The following is a 20,318-nucleotide window of genomic DNA, read 5'->3' as shown; positions in this document are numbered from 1 at the left end:
CAGTCTTTAGGGCTTCTTCAAAACAATGAGTTTATGCTTGACTATGGTCTAAATAGGCTTGCCAAAAGGAGTCCTTCCCAGAATAGTATGCCCTAGGAGATCCACACTGGGAGCCTTGGGACTGAGCGTCAGAGGTGGAGGGGGAAAAAAGCAAGCAGTCAAAATCAGTTTGTATTCAGCCAACAAAAGTTTAGAACTTCACCCACTACAGAGATACTCTACTATAGATAAATGAATGTTATAAGTAAATGTGAGAAACCTTTAAAGAAGCTTGGAGAGAAAGGATGAAATAGAAATATAAGGGAAAGAAAAGTTCATTTCCACCCAAACACATGTAAGAACCTTGAATATGTTGTAAGCCAGAGGAAATAGTAAATCATGGAAGGAAGATGGTGAGTGAAAAAGAACATTCGATGGGGTGGCAGTCAACCAGCCAAGTGATGGTAAGGGCCTGAACCACTGTAGTGGAAGTAGGAAAGGAGGTAATTTAGGGAAATGGTAATTAAGATGGCAAGTTTCATTTATTCTTTCATTTATCCATCTATTTTGAAATCAGCACGCTAATTTCAAAATCCTGGGTAAAACTAACATCTAAGGGAAGAAAGAAGTCAGGTAGATGGAAAGAGCCTCAGAAAGAAGTGGGGATATTTCTTACTCTGAAGAAAAGGAAAGTTCTTACTCTGCACAAAAGGAAAGGGAAGAATGAGTATATTTGGAGATGAAAAAAAGGCAGGACATTTTTTGTTTTGGCAAAGTAAGAAAGCCATCAGGGAGTAATGTCAACAGAAAGGCCAAAGAAGACTGAATACCAAAAAAGAATGGCACATGTTTAGGAAAAAAAAAGGAGTGGGGATGAGTAAAAGGAATATTGATTAGTGCTAATTTTCAAATGAGTGAAAATCGTGAGTTTACAGTGAGGCCAACTGAAGAAAATATCCATTTCTTAAGCCATCAGAAAGTAGGACCTAAAACTGATGGATTTTTCTCAGTATTGGGGATTGTTAGTGGGTTTGAGAGAACATTTAGGGAGAAAGTTGTATTGAAAGAAATGAAGGCAAGAGAAAGGTGACAAGCATAAATTAGAGGATTTCAACGCGGTGATAAAATGAAAGCAGATTTTCTACCAGAAAATAGGAGAGAAGAATTGAGAAAGTAGTCAAAGGAGGGAACTTAAGTTTCAGAAATGAAGACGTTAATTTTTAGTATATTGGCACGTTTTGAAAAAGAATAACTTTGATATGGCAACCAACCTGTATTTAGTAATGTCATCAGTGTTATTTCTGTGGCATTCGTAGAATTTGCTTTTTATTTATCTATTTTATTTTTTATTTTGAGATGGAGCCTCGCTCTGTCGCCCAGGCTAGAGTGCAGTGGCATGATCTCGGCTTACTACAACCTGTGCCTCCTGGGTTCAAGCAATTCTCCTGCCTCAGCCTCCGGAGTAGCTGGGACTACAGGCACGTGCCACCACGGCTGTCTAATTTATGTATTTTTAGTAGAGATGGGGTTTCACCATATTGGCCAGGCTGGTCTCAAACTCCTGACCTCAGGTGATCTCCCGCGTTGACCTCCAAAAGTGCTGGGATTACAGGTGTGAGCCACTGTGCCTGGCCTAGAATTTGCTTTTTGATTTGTCAGTATTTTGGCAGTTTTCTTGTCAATTCATTGCAATCTACTTCATTCTTCTGATTTTTTTAATTGATGTTTATCAAATTAATATGTGCACATAATCTGAAAACTAGCATTGAAAATGCTAAATAGCCAGGCGCGGTGGTTCATGCCTGTAATCCCAGCACTTTGGAAGGCCAAATTGGGTGGATGGCTTGAGCTCAAGAGTTCGAGACTAGCCTGAGCCATATGGTAAAACCCTGTCTCTACAAAAAAATACAAAATATTAGCTGGGCATGGTGGCTTACATCTGTAATCCCAACTACTAGGGAGGTTGAGGTTGGGAGGATTGCTTTAGCCCAGGAATTTGAGGCTGCAGTGAGCTGTGTTCATGCTACTGCACTCCAGCCTGGATGACAAAGCAAGACCCTGTCTGGAAAGAAAAAAAAAAAAGGCTAAATAAAAAACAGTGGTTCTCTGTCCCACATGTCTTGTTTTCCTAATTCTTTTCCTCAGAGACAACCTCTTTCTAGTCTTAGCTGTTTCTCCTGCCATGATATACCTTCACATTTCTAAATAATAGGCATATACTGCTATCAATCATCAATTTTAGGCATTATCTACTTCTCTTTTTTATGGTAAATAAGAGTTTGGTTCTCTCACTCTGCCATCTCTCTGCTTTACACATTTCTTCCCCACCCTTTCAATGTAGTTACATTGCAATCTTTTTGTTAAATCAGTGTTTGCATTATTATGCCTATGCAAATATTATTCAAAGCTAAAAGTTGAAGTGTATTGTGATTTTTTCCTTTTTTTAAAAAAAAACTAATTTTTAGGAGTTTCAGATTTACAGAAAAAATGTGAAGATAATACATATAGAGTTCTCATATACCCTGAACCATTTCTTCTATAACATGTTAGTATAGTACATCGGTTACTACTAATAAATAAATGAGACATTATTATTAGCTAAAGTCTGTTGTTTACTCAGATTTCATTTGTTTTTGCTTAATGTGTTTTTTCTGTTCCAGGATACCACATCCAGGATACACTGAGTTGTCATGACTCCTTCTGCTCCTCTTGGTTGTGACAGTTTCTTAGGCTCTCCTTGTTTTCTATTACCTTGCTCTTTTTTCCCTCAGGTAGACATGCCTTGATTTTTTTGATGTGGTTGCTGCTTTTTTAAATTATTATTATTATTGCTGATTTTTCCCATGTCTTCCCATAGTGTCTCAGTACATTTTCCCATAGACCACCCACACTGGGTAATCTAGCCATTCTGTTTTCCTTTGAGCCCTCTCTCCTGGGGACTTCTCTATGGGGCTGGTGCTCTCTGGACTTGCTGTAGTGTTATCCTTGGACTACTCTTGCTCTCAAATTTGGAATTGCCTTTACCATTCTCTTGCAATGTATTCCCTATATCCTGAGACTCAGGCCTTCCTCTTTCTTGGTTTATTTTCTTGTGTTGGTGAAGCATATTTTCTGGTAGTTCCTTTAGGTTAAAAGGAAGACACAGCAGAAAACATTGTGAAGACAGACCTCAAAATGCCTGCTTCTTGAGTCATGTTGCTTTAGTCTGTACTAGTTACCGTTTTAAACTCACTGCACAGTGGTAATCCTAAAGATTTCCTTTGCTTCTCCCTTGGGTTGTATCTTTTGCTTTCTATACCCCACAGTTTCCTCTTTCTTGATTTATTCCCTCATTTTGGTGAATATACAGAGTAGGTTCTTAAAAACAAATACATCAAAAGTCATTTTTTTTTTTTTTTTTTGAGGAGTCTTGATCTGTCACCTAGGCTGGAGTGCAGTGGCATGATCTCGGCTCACTGCAGCCTCCACCTCCTGGGTTCAAGCGATTCTCCTGCCTCAGCCTCCTGAGTAGCTGGGATTACAGGCGCAAGCCACCATGGCCAGCTAAATTTGTATTTTTAGTTGAGATTTCGGGGTTTCAACTGAAGGGGTGGCCTGCCCCTCCACACTCGTGGGTGTTTCTCGTTAGGTGGAAACGAAAGACTTGAGAAAAGGAATAAAACACAGAGACAAAGTGTAGAGAAAGAAAAGCGGGGCCCAGGGGACCAGCGCTCAGCTTACAGAGGACCCACGCCAGCCCCGGTCTCTGAGTTCCCTTAGTATTTATTGACAATTATCTTTACCATCAAAAAGATAAGGGAGTGACTGGACAATAGGACTATGGTAGGGAGGAAATCAGCAGTAAGACATATGAACAAAAATCCCTGTGACATGAATAAGTTTAAAGGAAAATGCTGTGCCTTGAGATGCATATGCGAACATCTCCATAAACCTTTTAGCAGTATTGCTCCAGCAAGCCCCACCTTATTCCTAAAGGTGGTTTTCTCCTTGCTCAGTAAACAGAACGCACAATGGGTGTTACCCGGAGATGTTCCATTTCCCAGGGAGGGGCAGGAGACAAATGTTTTTCTCTTTCTTGAGATTTAAGAGAATGTTGATGACCTTTAACCATAAGCAGCCTTTAGGCACTTGTTTAACAAGGCACATTCTGCACCGCCCAAAATCCTTTTAACCTAAGTCACCTTTGCACATGTCTCTTGCAAGGACAAAGTTGAAGGTAAGGTCACAGATTAACAGCATCTCAAATACAGAACTAAATGGAGTTTTTTATGTCTACTTCCTTCTATATAGACATGGTAACCAACTGATCTCGTTCTTTTCCCTACATTCAACCTGTTGGCCAGGCTGATCTTAAATTCCTGACCTCAGGTGATCCACTTGCGTCAGCCTCCTAAAGTGCTATTACAGGTGTGGGCCACCGTGCCTAAACTATTTTTAAGACTTTCTTTTACCCCAATTTTTATGGATAATTTGAGTATAGATTAGAAAAATCTTCTCTTGGAATTTTGAAGACATTGCTTCATTATCTTCTAGTTTCCAGTGTTGCTGTGGAGAATTCCAAAGCCACGCTGGTTTGTCTAATCTTTTGTATATGAATGAGCTGTTTTCCTCCTCTCCTTGGAGACTATAGGATCTTCTCTTATCTCCAGTGTTCTGAAATCTCCTAACGATTTGTAATAGTGGCCAGGTGCCATGGCTCATGCCTGTAATTACCAACACTTTGGGAGGCCAAGGTGGGCGGATCATTTGAGATCAGGAGTTCAAGACTAGCCTGGCCAACATGGTGAAGCCCCGTCTTGACTAAAAAGACAAAAAAATGAGCCAGGCATGGTGGTGTGTGTCTACAATTCCAGCTACTCAAGAGGCTGAAGCACAAGAATCGCTTGAACCCAGGAGGTGGAGGTTGCGGGTGAGCCTGTCTCAAACAAACAAACAAAAGATTTGTAAGAGCGTGTGTTTGTTTTCATCCTGTGTGGGGACTTTCAATCTGGAAACATGACATTCTTGTGTGGAAATTTTCTTATTTCATCCATGATTTCTTTTCTTCTGTATTCTCTGTCTTCTCTTTCTAGAATTTTCATTGTTTGAATATTGGATGACCTGGATTTGATTTTGGCTCTTATTTTCCATCTCTGTCATTTTGCTCTACTTTCTAGGAGTTCTTTTTCTGTTTTCTGATTGTTTCTGTTTTTAACAGCTTCCTGTTCTTGTTTCATAGATGCAATGTCTTCCCGTATCTCTCTGAAAATATTAGTGATGGTTTACTTTTTTTTTTTTTTTTTTGGAGGCGGAGTCTCGCTCTGTCGCCCGGACTGGAGTGCAGTGGCCAGATCTCAGCTCACTGCAAGCTCCGCCTCCCGGGTTTACGCCATTCTCCTGCCTCAGCCTCCCGAGTAGCTGGGATTACAGGCGCCCGCCACCTCGCCCAGCTAGTTTTTGTATTTTTAGTAGAGACGGGGTTTCACTGTGTTAGCCAGGATGGTCTCGATCTCCTGACCTCGTGATCCGCCCGTCTCGGCCTCCCAAAGTGCTGGGATTACAGGCTTGAGCCACCGCGCCCGGCCGATGGTTTACTTTTTAAGTTTTTTCCCCCCTCCTGGTTTTTGTTTCTTCCACATTTTCTATTTTGGTATCTCTTCCATGTTAGATGCTTTCTTCAGATATTTTACTTCATAGATGTCTCTTCGTGATTAGCAGTGGGATTTGGAAGCTGACTGGAAGCACTGAATGTAGTTATGGGGCCTGTTAATTTAGAGCATTACTGAAGAGTGATCACACTGGACTATTGGTAGGGAACTTTCATTGTTGGTATCTCTGAAGTTTTTCCCCTTGAGCTATTCGATTCCCCCAGAGAATACATTTCTGTTGCCTGCCTAGCAGGTAAAGGTGTGGCTGCCGGCCTTTATAAGAGTGTCAGCATTCATTATTCAGTATGTGTATGGTCACTCACCCTCAGACTCCAATTATTTTTGATAAAAGTATCCCTGCCCTGGCCGGGCGCGGTGGCTCAAGCCTGTAATCCCAGCACTTTGGGAGGCCGAGACGGGAGGATCACAAGGTCAGGAGATCGAGACCACCCTGGCTAATACGGTGAAACCCCGTCTCTAATAAAGAATACAAAAAACTAGCCGGGCGACGAGGCGGGCGCCTGTAGTCCCAGCTACTTGGGAGGCTGAGGCAGGAGAATGGCGTGAACCCGGGAGGCGGAGCTTGCAGTGAGCTGAGATCCGGCCACCGCACTCCAGCCTGGGCGACAGAGCCAGACTCCGTCTCAAAAAAAAAAAAAAAAGTATCCCTGCCCTCAGCCGGGCCAGTCAACTTCTTTGGAGTTTCACTCATTTTGCCCAGGTTAGAGTACAATGGCACGATTTTGGCTCACTGCAACCTCCGCCTCCCGGGTTCAAGTAACTCTCCTGCCTCAGCCTCCCGAGTAGCTGGGATTACAGGCATGCACCACCACACCCAGCTAATTTTGCATTTTTAGTAGAGATGGGGTTTCTCCATGTTGGTCAGGCTGGTCTCGAACTCCCGACCTCAGGTGATCCAACCGCCTCCGCCTCCCAAAATGCTGATTACACGTGTGAGCCACTGCACTCAGCGGGCCAGTCAACTTCTAATGCAAAGAGTGTTTCTTTTTCCCTCTCTAGAGGAAACATTTTCCAGACGTAGAGGGAACAATGGATCTTCCCGATTCTCAGCTTTTACCAAGACTCCTTATTTTAGCCAATTACCTTCCATTCTACAGGTACCTATTGTTCCTTTTGTGGCACCTTTTGAGTATTGTGCTGTGTAAATCAGGTTGGTTCTGTTTTTCCTGCTGTTGGTTTAAGATTGAGATTTCTCCTTTGCTAAAAATGTTTCTTCCCTTCTATCTGCTTTTCAGCCAACAAATGTCTTGCTCTCTCCTCTCCTGTTTTTTCTATCTCTGTGGGTTTAAAAAAATAAAAGGGAAAAATACTTGCATTTTTACTGGGGCTAGAAGGTTGAAATTAGTTATGTATTTTCAATTTGCTATCTTAACTCAGAAACCTGTGCAATAGGCCTGGTGCAGGTGCAGTGGCTCACGGCTATAATCTCAGCCCTTTGGGAGGCCAAGCGGGGGTGGATCACTTGAGGTCAGGAGTTCAAGACCAGCCTGGCCAACATAGTGAAACCCTATCTCTAAAATACAAAAATTAGCCAGATGAGGTGGCACGCGCCTGTAGTCCCAGCTACTCAGGAGGCTGAGGCAGAAGAATCGCTTGAACCCAGGAGGCGGAGGTTGCAGTGAGCTGAGATCACGCCACTGCATCCAGCCTGGGCATTTCAGCGACACCCTGTCTCAAAAAAAAAAAAAATCTGTACAAGTCTTTTTAAATGCAGCTTGTATTCATAGTGTAGGTATACAATATGTTTTTATTCAATCCTCATTGATAGCGTTTCTTTCCAAATTTCTGCTCATATTGAAGTAATTCTTTTTTAAAAACTGCCAATACACTAAAAATTAATGTCATCATTTCTGAAACCTAACTTTCTTCCTTTCACTACTTTATCATTTCTTCTCTCCTTCATTACCAGAAAATCTTTTACCTCATCACATCTAAATCCTGCAATTTATGCCTGTCCCCTCTCTCTAGCCTTCATTTCTCTCAATGTAACCTTCCCCCTTGATGTTCTCTCAAAGCAGGTTGTTAAAGAAGTGAGCCCAGCCCCTTATTCTTTCTCTCATATGCCTTTTTGCCCTTCTGCTATGAGATGACCTTCACAGATGCCAGGCCCATGTTCTTCGACTTCCCAGGTTCTGAGCCAAATAAGCTTCTATTCTTTATAAATTACCCAGTCTGTGATATCCTGTTCTATCAGCAGAAGAGGGACTAATACATTAATCTATCAAATTAAAGGTATTTCTTGCTACTTCTGGTCTAAGAATTTGTATGAATAGTTGTACTGTTTCATTAATTTTTGTCAGAATCTATTGGGTTTTTTTTTTTTTTTTTTTTTTTTGAGCCGGAGTCTCGCTCTGTGGCCCAGGCTGGAGTGCAGTGGCTGGATCTCAGCTCACTGCAAGCTCCGCCTGCCAGGTTCACGCCATTCTCCCGTCTCAGCCTCCCGAGTAGCTGGGACTACAGGCACCCGCCACCTCGCCTGGCTAGTTTTTTGTATTTTTAGTAGAGACGGGGTTTCACCGTGTTAGCCAGGATGGTCTCGATCTCCTGACCTCGTGATCCGCCCGTCTCGGCCTCCCAAAGTGCTAGGATTACAGGCTTGAGCCACCGCGCCCGGCTATTGGGATATTTTTTAATCTGACAATATTGTAAAATACATCAAAAGATGTCCTAATGTTTAGCCATCTTTACATTTCTGGGATAAATCTTACTTTGTCATGATGTATTAATCTTATAATTGAATGCTGAATGTATAATAAATTTGATTTACATTATAGTCAAAACTTCCAATATGTTAGTATTTAAGGCAGTTTATCTCAATTTGCTGAAGTATATTTCTACCCAATACTAAGTAAATGTACTTTTAGTGTAAGAATTTTATACCCAGATTCCAGCAGAATTTTATTATTTTGCTCATGAAAATTGTTTGCTTCTATTAATAGATACTAACTGTTCAATGTTTTATATTTGTATTTAGCATGCATTTTTATTAATGTTTTGAGGAAAAGATCGTTAGCTGGCCTGTTGCAGATTGTAGAGTTGGATTAAAAGATAATGTAGGAACAACAGAAAAATACATTTGCCATGTTCTTTTACTTTGGTGCTCTATTCTCCCCTTCCTTGGTGGCTGGAAGACTCACAGAATTTGGTTAGAAATTTAGTTCTTCTTGGGCGGGCGCGGTGGCTCACGCCTGTAATCCCAGCACTTTGGGAGGCCGAGGCGGGTGGATCACGAGGTCAGGAGATCGAGACCATCCTGGCTAACACGGTGAAACCCCGTCTCTACTAAAAAATACAAAAAAATTAGCCGGGCGCGGTGGCGGCACCTGTAGTCCCAGCTACTCGGGAGGCTGAGGCAGGAGAATGGCGTGAACCTGGGAGGCAGAGCTTGCAGTGAGCTGAGATCCGGCCACTGCACTCCAGCCTGGGTGACAGAGCGAGACTCCATCTCAAAAAAAAAAAAAAAAAAGAAATTTAGTTCTTCTTATTATAGCTAGTAATTTCATAGTTACTCATTCTCTGTGAGCCTGAATTATGCCATCTATAATAACTGAAATCGTAACAATTACCATTTAGGGCTGGGCTAATAGACCCTCAAGAACACACCCACACATTGATAGTTTGTATACATTTTCAGCAAGGGAAAAGTAAATTATACACAGCTATTAGTGGAATACAGCAAATGGGTATCATTTGAACCATTTATCAGACCTGCACGGACATTTCTGCCTCTTAAGTCTAACAGGTAAATGGGTGAGCCATGCCATTACCAAAATATATATTCTAGGCTACTAACAGGTTGTAGGATAGGAGGCCCTTGAAACTCATGTTGCCTCTTATTGTACATAACATTTCCTCATGTGATTGGTTTTTTGTTCTGTTTTTGTTGTTGTTGTTGTTTGTTTGTTTTTGAGACAGGGTCTTGCTCTGTCACCCAGGCTGGAGTGCAGTGGCATGATCTCGGCTCACCGCAGCCTCCGTCTCACGGGTTCAAGCAATTTTGCCACCTCAGCCTCTCGAGTAGCTGGGATTACAGGGGTGAGTAACCACCCTGTAATCCTGCTAATTTTTGCATTTTTAGTAAAGGCAGGGTTTCATCATGTTGGCCAGGCTGATCTCTAACTCTTGACTTCAGGTGATCCACCCGCCTCGGCCTCCCAAAGTGCTGGGATGACAGGCGTGAGCCACCGCGCCCGGCCATGTGATTGTTATAGAGATGAAATGAGACAACAATATGTGATATCGAGCATAGTACCTGCTGCATTCCACTAGTTTTGTAAAGATGAGTACTTATATAAGTTATGTGTTGGGTACTATGCCAACCACGAGATGACGAGTTTTTAAAAGCATACTTGCCATAAAACCTAGTAGGTAGGGTAGATAAATAAATCACACATACAATGTATAGTCACCAGAGGCTTAAGGTAACCTACAAGCTGGGCTCTGAACTCAGATATCTTATCGTCCACAGAGCTGGTTAGTTACCACAGAGCTGGTTAGTTACCTCAGGAGGTGCTCGCCAGAAGTAAAAGAAAGGTGTGTAGTCACAGGGCACAGCTAAGGCACGGAGTTTTGAGAGAAGGGCACATCCTGGAGCTGCAAACGTATGAGTGCTGGGTTAGGAGGACGGATCTTCAGATGAGACTAATGTACAGGGGTTCCTAAAACGAGAAGTTGCCTTATCCCTGTTGCACGGCTCACGGTCCCATCATAAACTAGAGTTTGCCAAGTTGAAATGTCCTCTGCACTAAAGCACAAACTGAGTTAAGTGCAATTGTTTACGGTCCAAGAAAGCTCGCTGACTGGTTACTTTTTTTCCTGGATGGCTGAGGTCACTTCTCAGTAATCTACAAGTCACATCCACGTTTCTCTTCTCCTCGGTGCGCTGACCTAAAAAAGAAACTCGACGTTTACTTGACTAACTTGGTAATCAAGCTTCCCCGCTGGGACACTTAATATTTTAGGTACTTTCAGGCTACTAGGCCCTGGTCCGAGGCGCAGGTTCAGTCCCTTTTTTTTCTTTTTTTGTCTTCCATTTTTTCCCTCATAGTTAAAAGGCACTTCACAGTTAGACGCGGCATTTTAGAACTGCAGCGTGAAGCCAGAGCGTTTGTCCTATTGACCGGCCAACTTTTGGGCTCACTTTCGAACCCTGTGGCACACAATTCTCAGATTCGACGGCTAACTCAGGAGACGCTAACCCTCGAATCGAAGGGAAATCGGAGTCTTGGTAAAAGCTGGATGGTTCACCGCTGTTAATGACAGCCGAGGGGAAAAAAAAAATTCAACCAACCAAAACAAAAGTTAAAAGCGCCACGCTTTCTACTCTTTGCTGTCTGGCAATCTGTTAATGGTGGCGTCCAGCAAACTGCAAATCAAGCTCCAGCCAGAGTCCGCAGGGAAGGGAGCGCAGGGGTGCGGCCCAGTCCCGGCGCCCAGCGCGTTGGCGCGCACACCCGGTTTCTGCAGACTCAGGTTTTCTGGCCCCGCCTCCTTCGGGCCCAGCTGATCTCCACCGCCCGTTAGGCCCGAAACCCAGGCGCCTGGAGCCCTGCGTCCTCCGCTTCCGGCCCCCGGAACGCCCAAGGCGCGGGAGCGGCCGGGTCAGCGCTTGGACCTGGGTCCGGCCCGCAGCCTCAGGGCCCCGCGGGCGCAGCAGGGCGGGAGGCGGGGCGGCCCGGCCGTGGGCGGAGCGGCGGCCGCGGCCGTGAGCCCGCCCCCAACTCACCCTCAGCCGGCTGGCCGGCGCGGCCATGGAGGTCTACATCCCGTCCTTTCGCTATGAGGAGAGTGACCTGGAGCGGGGATACACGGTAGGCGCGGGCCGCGGGCGGACAGGGCCCCGCGAGCCAGGCCTGCGGCTGCTGCGCCCAGGAGACACTCTCGGCCGCCGCCGCTTTAGCGCAGGGGGTCCCCTCGTTTTCTCTCCCCTCCCCCGGCCCAGAGGAAGGGCTGCGCCCTAGCGCGGTTGTCAAGGAAACGGGCGCCCCTCCCGGGCGCGGCGGCTGCGGGCACCCCTAGCCCCTCGGGGTCCAACCCTTCTCCTCCCGGCCGAGCTCCAGTCCTCGGACGGGGCTCTCGCCATTCTCCCCGCCGCCCGCCTTCAGGAGCCCAGGATGGGCTGCGTTCCTTTCTGGCACAGCTGCCTCTTCAGTCCAGACAGTAGTAGCTTCGCGGCAGGTTCACGCTGGCTTCCAAGTTCTGTACAATTCGTTCAGCTGGAAAACCTTTTTTTAAAATCATAATTTACAGCTGTTTACTAGCCAAACTAAACACATGTATTGATTTTAGATGGTTTCCAAAGATTTTGCTTTTTGAGTTGTGCAGTTCCATGAAATGGCAAAATCACTTGCAGAGCACCTGTTTCATGCCTAGGACTGTGGTCACTGAGAAATGTGAAACAGGACCCCTGCTCTCAAGAGTGAAGGGGAGGGCAGAGACCAGGGCATGGGCCCTTTGAGTAACACGTTTACTAAGTGAATGGTTGGTGGAGATTTCCCAGTGAATTCAGAACGTTCTTTCCTGAACAGTCATTGCTAGTGGGAGAAATGTCTGAGTGTGTGTACACCTTGGAAGAATTTACTTCCAGTTGTTAAAGAACCGATGGGGTTGAAGAAAGATTGCAGGGCAGTCTGAAAGGACTGTTATTTTATTTACATCAATCGCACACTTGCTAAACACCAAGTACATTACTTTGTTGGAGAATATTTTAACCCCTCTCCCTCCTCTAAATATTACTGGTATTTGGTGACAGTCTGTTTGGGCCCTTGTGTTTTCTTAGTTGGGACTAAAGTACCCTCTCAAAGGAAGATTTAGAATGAAAAACAGTGATTGAAAAAATAGTCCAGGAAGTCGGTGGGTGTTTAGAATTGAGTAGACTGCTGGATCCAAGTGTTCTGAAAGAAGTTGTTAAAGTGCTTTCCTTGGGAAGGAAAATGCAGGGAGAGGGAGCTGTGTTCCATAGTGGCAGTTACTTATTTAAATAATTCTTTCCAGTGCATTCACATTTTGTTACGTAGTCTGTATCTTCCTTAAAAACAAACAAACACAAATTTTAAAAAAACTCTCGAGTTTGTTCAAGCCTTTTTTTTTGTCTTGGAGATTTTATCCAAGTCTCTTAAGCCTAAAACCTTGCTTGTTGTTCCTTCTCCCAGGTATCTCACTTCTCCCATCAGCACTGTCAACAGTCATGGAGGGCTTACCATCTTTGGGACGTTCATTTAGGATCTGAAGATAAAAAGGCTGCTTGTTAGAGGCGTTGGCTTTCAAAGAAAAGATGAAGTTGGCCGGGCGCGGTGGCTCAAGCCTGTAATCCCAGCACTTTGGGAGGCCGAGACGGGCGGATCACGAGGTCAGGAGATCGAGACCCTCCTGGCTAACACGGTGAAACCCCGTCTCTACTAAAAATACAAAAAACTAGCCAGGCGAGGTGGCGGGCGCCTGTAGTCCCAGCTACTCGGGAGGCTGAGGCAGGAGAATGGCGTAAACTCGGGAGGCGGAGCTTGCAGTGAGCTGAGATCCAGCCACTGCACTCCAGCCCGGGCGAAAGAGCAAGACTCCGTCTCAAAAAAAAAAAAAAAAAAAGAAAAGATGAAGTTGATCTCATTGGTTCAAGCTAAAAGTTAGTTACCTGCAGAAATAAGCACTTTGAAATAGACCATAATTAAGGCTCATTGCCCATTATTGATTTTCTTCTAGTAGACGAGCTGTGTTTTTCTCCCAAAGCTTTATGTATCTTTTTATTATTTGTATTTATGACCAGGCATGTGCCACACTCCAGGTTGTGAATTAAACTGATGTAGAAGGAGCTCTTTTTTGGACAAATTCGGGAGAGTCTGAAGATTGCTTATGTGATAAGAGTTCGCTCTTTAAATATTTGCTTAAAAAATGCTAACTCATCCAGATTGGGAGCTAAACTGTTAAAATCTCTCTCTCTCTCTCTTTTTCCTTTGAGACAGTCTTGCTCTGTCACCCAGGTTGGAGTGCAGTGGGGTGATCTCAGCTCACTGCCACCTCTGCCTCCTGGGCTCAAGTAATCCTCCCACCTCAGCCTCTGGAGTAGCTGGGACTACAGGCACATGCCACCACTCCTGGATAATTTTTAAATTTTTTCTTTTTTTTTTTTTTTTTTTTTTTGAGACGGAGTCTCGCTCTGTCACCCAAGCTGGAGTGCACTGGCCAGATCTCAGCTCACTGCAAGCTCCGCCTCCCGGGTTCACGCCATTCTCCTGCCTCAGCCTCCCGAGTAGCTGGGACTACAGGCGCCCACCACCTCGCCCGGCTAGTTTTTTGTAGTTTTTAATAGAGACGGGGTTTCACCGTGTTAGCCAGGATGGTCTCGATCTCCCGACCTTGTGATCCGCCTGCCTCGGCCTCCCAAAGTGCTGGGATTACAGGCTTGAGCCACCGCGCCCGGCTACCTAAATTTTTTCTAGAGACAAAGTTTCTCCATGTTGCCCAGGCTAGTCTGGAACTCCTGTGCTCAAGCAATCCACCTGCCTAGGCCTCCCAAAGCGCTGGGATTACAGGCATTAGCCACCACGCCCAGCCCTAAAATACCTTCTGAAGGGATTTATTTTGCGTCTGTGAGTTTGTGAAGCAGTTATTAGATACTTTTCCCATCTGAACAACTGATTTCATGATTGTACAGCAGTTTTTCATTCAACAAATACTTACTGAGTGCCTGCTCTATGTATTCTGGGTGTAGGGAATATAGCAGTGAATAAGCTATGAATATAGCAGCTTAAAAAAAAAAAAACCCCCAATTTAAAAAATATTTCAGTTTCCTAAATAAGAAGCTGGTAAAATAATGTACACTTTCGTGTAAAAAAATACCTTTTTACTTTAGTGATTATGTTTGTGTGAATGTGTGTGTTTTTAAGAGCTAGAGTCTTGCTCTGTCACCCAGGCTGGAGTGCAGTGGCGCAATCCTAGGTCACAGCAGCCTTGGACTCTTGGGCTCAAGTGATCCTACCCCCTTGTCCTCTTGAGTAGCACAGGCATAAATCACCACACCTGGCTAATTTTTGTGTTTTTTGTAGAGATAGGATCTCAATATGTTGCACTGACTGGTCTCAAATTCCTAGGTGTAAGGGATCCTCCCACCTTGACCTTCCAAAGTGCTGGGATTATAGGCATGAGCCACTGAGCCTGGCCGGTGTTTGTGTTTAAAATTTAAAACGGCCGGGCGTGGTGGCTTATGGCTGTAATCCCAGCACTTTGGGAGGCCGAGGTGGGTGGATCACTTGAGGTCAGGAGGCCGAGACCAGCCTAGCCAACATGGTGAAACTCCATCTCTACTTAAAAAAAAAAAAAATTAGCCAGGCATGGTGGCGGGCACGGGTAATCCCAGCTACTTGGGAGGCTGAGACAGGCGAATCGCTTGAGCCTGGGAAGCGGAGGTTGCAGAGAGCCAAGATCATGCCACTGCACTCCAGCCTAGGTGACAGAGTAAGACTCCATCTCAAAATAAATAAATAAATAAATAAAAATAAAATTTAAAACACATTACATCACATTCTAACAAAGTCAGTAATAGGAAGTTTAAGGTAGAAATGGGTGGTTTCTCCTCTTTGCTTCTAGTCTCATTCCCCCAGAAATAAAGTGTCTGGGTGTATCTTAGAATTTTTTCCCTGGGCTGTGAGCACATACTTTTTTTTTTCTTTTAAAAAAATGATTGGCAAGATTTTAGCTGTCATCCTACAATTTATAGACATCTTTCAATATTGGTATGGAGAGGTCTGTCTCCTCCTTCTAACTACCGGAGATGGGCTCTACCATGGTATGATGTGCCATAATTTTTTTCCCCAGGTTTCTGCTGATGGCCAAGACATCCTTGGACATGCTTTTTTATGCCCACTACTAGGATTTCTGTAGAACCTTAACTAGAAATGGTACTTCCAGCCCTTTACAGTTTTTACAGATATTGCACAATTGTTATTCAAGAAGTTTATACAAATTTATGCTTAGTGTACTAAATAATTGACCTTTAAAGAATGAATTTTTGCACTTTAAACATGTAAGGCTTTACTGTGTGCCTGTACTGTGTTGGTGGCCATTTAAAGATGGAAGGGTGATGTTCCTGCCCTTAGAGATTCTCAGCCCATACAGAAGCTGCTCAGAGCTAGGCTGGGAAAGGTTAGGGTGCCCCAATGTCAACTGGAGCCTTGTATCCAGGGACCTGAGGGAGGGAGAGGTCAGTTCGGCCTGGCAGGGTGGCTGTGCTGAGGTGGGGGTGCTTAGGAAATGCTGACTTTGAAATCTGATTAGGTTTTTGCTAGGACTGTGAATTTTAGAAAGAGGAAATACAGGACAAAATCTTACCTCATAAGCCATTTTAAAACTCAGATATGCCCCCCAAAAAGGGGGGGGAGGGACACTTCTAAATAAGTTTGTGAAGAAGTAGGAGATGGAGTGTAAGAAAATGCAGATGTACCCAAATGTTACTTCCTGGGGAGATTATTCTGTCCCATTCCCTACCCTATAGCTTACTTGTTTAATATCCTCTGCCCCAAGCTATAAACTCCTTGAGGCTAGGTAGTGTCCATCTCCACTGTTGTATCCTAATACAGAGTTCAGTACATGTCTGTTGAATAAATAATGAGTGATGTAATCTTCATAGGAGGAGGAAAACCAGAAGAGCCAGTGATCTTGAGGCGTGTAGCAGCTCAGAGAGTTAGGTGGAGGGTTATGCTGCAGACTGGCATTTCAGGATTGTGCAAAGCGATTGCAGTAAGAGTGGTGGGGAGAGATCAGCTGACTACCCTTGAGAGCTATAAGGGAGTATAGACCTTAACTTCAGACAGGGAAGTCAGAGGGTAATTTTGAGGAAGGAAGTAACATGTAATCATTTTGTATTTAGAAAGATGACTGTCAGTTCAGGCTATTTTAACAAAATACGATCAACTAGGTAGTTTATAAATCACAGAAATTTATGTCTCACAGTTCTGGAGGCTGGGAAGTCCAAGATGAAGGTGCTGGCAGATTCAGTGTCTAGTGAGGGCCCATTTCCAGGTTTATAGGTGATCCCTGCTTGTTGTGTAGAAGTGGTAAAGATCTCACTGGGACCTATTTTATAAGGTTACTAATCCCAGTTATGAGGGCTCTGCCCATGACCTCATCACTTCCCAAAGACCTTGCCATCGAATACCATCACATTGGGTTTAGAATTTCAGCATAAGAATTTGGGGGAGACAATCAGACCGAAGCAATGATTCTGAAGTACTCATCATTTAAGAGACTCTTGCAAATGATCAGAAAGGAGAGGATGAAGGCTAGAACTAAGACTTTAGCTTTGAACATGGAAAGGAAGTGATGACTGCAAGAGTCTCCAGTACCTGGGGACCAGATGTACAGCAGCAGGGTGACTCCTTGTGGGCGCAGGTACCAGTAAGCAAATAAGAACTGAAGTGGGGCAGGCATTTCATCTGGGCACCCGCTAAGTTTTTGGTGATGGGTATAGCTATTTGATTTTGGAGTCTAGGGTGGATTGAAGTATGACTTAGAAATATGGCTCTAAGGGGACATTCAGCATAAAAGTTAAAAAAAAAAAAAAAAAACCCAGAGAGAAAGAGTGAGGAAAGAGAGAGGGCCAAGGATAAAGCCTTAGAACTTGAATAAGCAAAGAAGTCCCATCCGAGAAGCCAGAGGGAGAAAGAAACCCAGGAGCATGAGGCTGGAAGAGAGAGCGTGGAAGATGCTTTAAAGAAAGAAAGTGCCAGATGCTCCTGAGTGGCCTTGCAATTTGAGGACGGAGAGCAATCCATTCTAAGAACTGAGAATAATAGGTCTTGGATGCCACTTTAGGCTGGTATTTTCAATTTTAAGATACATTGTTGACAAAAATAACAAAACTAGAATTACTACTTAGGTCACAATACAAAGGTATAAATGTATTAGACTTGAATTTTTTGTTTTTGTTTTTGATTTTTTGAGACAAAAATCTCCCTGCATCACCCAGGCTGGAGTGCAGTGGTGTGATCTCGGCTTACTTCAGCCTCCACCTCCTGGATTCAAGCTATTCTCCTGCCTCAACCTCACAAGTAGCTGGGCCTACAGGCGCGTGCCACCTTGTCTGGCTAATTTTTTGTAGAGATGGAGTTTCACCATGTTGGCCAGGCTGGTCTTTGAACTCCTGACCTCAAGTGATCCACATGCCTCAGCCTCCCAAAGTGCTGGGATTACAGGCGAGAGCCACCACACCCAGCCTTAGACTTCAGTTTTTATAGCTGTAAAAATCAAAGAGTTGAATTAGATTCAAGTCCATTTTAAGTACGTGCTTGACTGCATGTGTTATGTGTAGACAAATATATCTTCTTGGGATCTGGATACTATCATGGATTTACTTGATAAACACTTAGAAACATATCATGCTCTTCAGTACACAAGGCAGCTTCTTATATATAGGATCATAATGTGATATATTATTATGATCATTATTATTATTATTATTTTTTTTGTTGTTGTTGTTGTTGAGACGGAGTCTTGCTCTGTCGCCCAGGCTGGAGTGCAGTGGCCGGATCTCAGCTCACTGCAAGCTCCGCCTCCCGGGTTTACGCCATTCTCCTGCCTCAGCCTCCCGAGTAGCTGGGACTACAGGCGCCCGCCACCTCGCCCGGCTAGTTTTTTGTATTTTTAGTAGAGACGGGGTTTCACTGTGTTCGCCAGGATGGTCTCGATCTCCTGACCTCGTGATCCGCCCGTCTCGGCCTCCCAAAGTGCTGGGATTACAGGCTTGAGCCACCGCGCCCGGCCATGATCATTATTATTTTAAAGCTTTTATGGCTTAAACTGCAAAAGTTGAACAATTTAATAAACCATCATTTACCCATTGCTTACCTTCAATAGTTTACAATTCTTTCATTCACTACCCCTCAGTCCCTGTCTTTAAAAAAAAATTCTGGAGTATTTTCCAGCAAATTCAAAACATAATTTTATCTGCATATATTTTACTATGTATACCTGACAGATAAAGACTTTTAAAAAGCATAACCGGCCGGGCGCGGTGGCTCAAGCCTGTAATCCCAGCACTTTGGGAGGCTGAGACGGGCGGATCACGAGGTCAGGAGATCGAGACCATCCTGGCTAACACGGTGAAACCCCGTCTCTACTAAAAATACAAAAAACTAGCCGGGCGACGTGGCGGGCGCCTGTAGTCCCAGCTACTCGGGAGGCTGAGGCAGGAGAATGGCGTGAACCCGGGAGGCGGAGTTTGCAGTGAGCTGAGATGCAGCCACTGTACTCCAGCCTGGGCGACAGAGCAAGACTCCTTCTCAAAATAAAAAAAGCATAACCAACATGTAAATATTACCACAAAAATTAGCAATACCTTAATAGCATCCAGTTTCTAGTTGTTTTTGTTGGTTTTAAAATATGCACAATGTAAACCCTGCCTTGGAATTAACAGTGATTTATGTGTACTTTATTGTTACTGTAGTGCTATTTAATATATGTATACACACACACACACATGTATTTTTCTTTTCGTTTTTTAAAAAATTTTATTTTCGAGTTCTGGGATACATGTGAAGGATGTGCAGCTTTGTTACATAGGTAAACATGTGCCATGGTGGTTTGCTGCGCTACTATTTTGTATTTTTGAGAACAAGGCCGAGATGCTGAGTGAGGAAGCCTGGCTACCTGAGAATGACTCTTCTGTTTCAGAATAGCTTTTTTTTTTTTTGACAAAGGGTTTCACTCTGTCACCCAGGCTGGAGTTCAGTGGTAGAATCAGAGTTCACTGCAGCCTTGACCTCCCCAGGCTCAGGTGATTCCCCCACCTCAACCTCCCAAGTAGCTGGGACTACAGGTGCATGCCATCACATCCAGCAAATTTTGTATTTTTGCTAGAGACAGAATTTCACCATGTTGCCCAGGCTGGTCTTGAACTTCTGCATTCAAGTGATCCACCCACCTCAGCCTCTGAAAGTACTGAGATTGTAGGCATGAGCCACCACGCCCAGCCGCATTTAATAGTAAGGGCACTTTCCTCCCCAGAACCCCTGAGCAAATAAGTCACCCTTCAGTTTCTTTCTCATTATCCCTAGTTGATTTCTCAACACAGAATTCCAGAGGAATTCCAGTGCCAATTTGCTGAGGCCAGGGTTATCTTAACCAACCATCATGGCAAGGAGGGTAGGTTAACCGGACAGAGTTAAAATAGGAGGCATCTCTGGAGCTGGGAATGGATTAGTCCATTCCTGCCACCAAACCCCTCAGGCATCACAGTGGGAGAAGGGCAGCAGGATGTCAGGAAGACCACAATTCCACGCCACGTCCTTCAGTCATCCATTACCAACATGTATGATGAAGGAGGCCTTTGTTTAACAAGGACGTAGCTGGCACAGTGCCTCATTCGTGGTAGGCTCGTAGCAGAAGCCCACATTAAATATTTGTTGAGTGATTAAATCAAGCATGTGTAAAATATGTTCCTTACCCTTTTTTTTTTTTTTTTTGAGACAGAGTCTTCGCTCTGTTGCCCAGCCTGGAATGCAGTGGCGCGATCTTGGCTCACTGCAAGCTCTGCCTCCCGGGTTCACGCTATTCTCCTGCCTTAGCCTCCCAAGTAGCTGGGACTACAGGCACCTGCCACCAAGACCAGCTAAATTTTTGTATTTTTTAGTAGAGACGGAGTTTCACCTTGTTAGCCAGGATAGTCTCGATCTCCTGACCTCATGATCTGCCCGCTTCAGCCTC

The 20,318-nt window shown here is 44.3% G+C and overlaps 1 protein-coding gene across 2 annotated transcripts in view; it reads left to right on the top strand.

Moving 5' to 3' along the window:
• The first annotated feature begins 10,569 nt into the window (after positions 1-10,569).
• SNX24 (sorting nexin 24) overlaps positions 10,570-20,318 on the top strand; it is a 186,348-nt gene continuing 176,599 nt past the window's right edge. The window contains exon 1 of one of the 2 annotated variants that reach the window (XM_033181430.1): positions 10,570-11,437. In XM_033181430.1, coding sequence (XP_033037321.1) covers positions 11,378-11,437 — 60 coding nt within the window. In that variant the 5' untranslated portion in view covers positions 10,570-11,377. The remainder of the gene's footprint in view (positions 11,438-20,318) is intronic. The other variant, XM_033181431.1, reaches the window with a different exon arrangement.

Source organism: Trachypithecus francoisi, unplaced genomic scaffold (genome assembly GCF_009764315.1).
Source record: "Trachypithecus francoisi isolate TF-2019V2 unplaced genomic scaffold, Tfra_2.0 Lachesis_group2, whole genome shotgun sequence".
NCBI classification, from domain to species: Eukaryota; Metazoa; Chordata; class Mammalia; order Primates; family Cercopithecidae; genus Trachypithecus; species Trachypithecus francoisi.
This window is presented reverse-complemented; position numbering and strand designations above follow the sequence as displayed.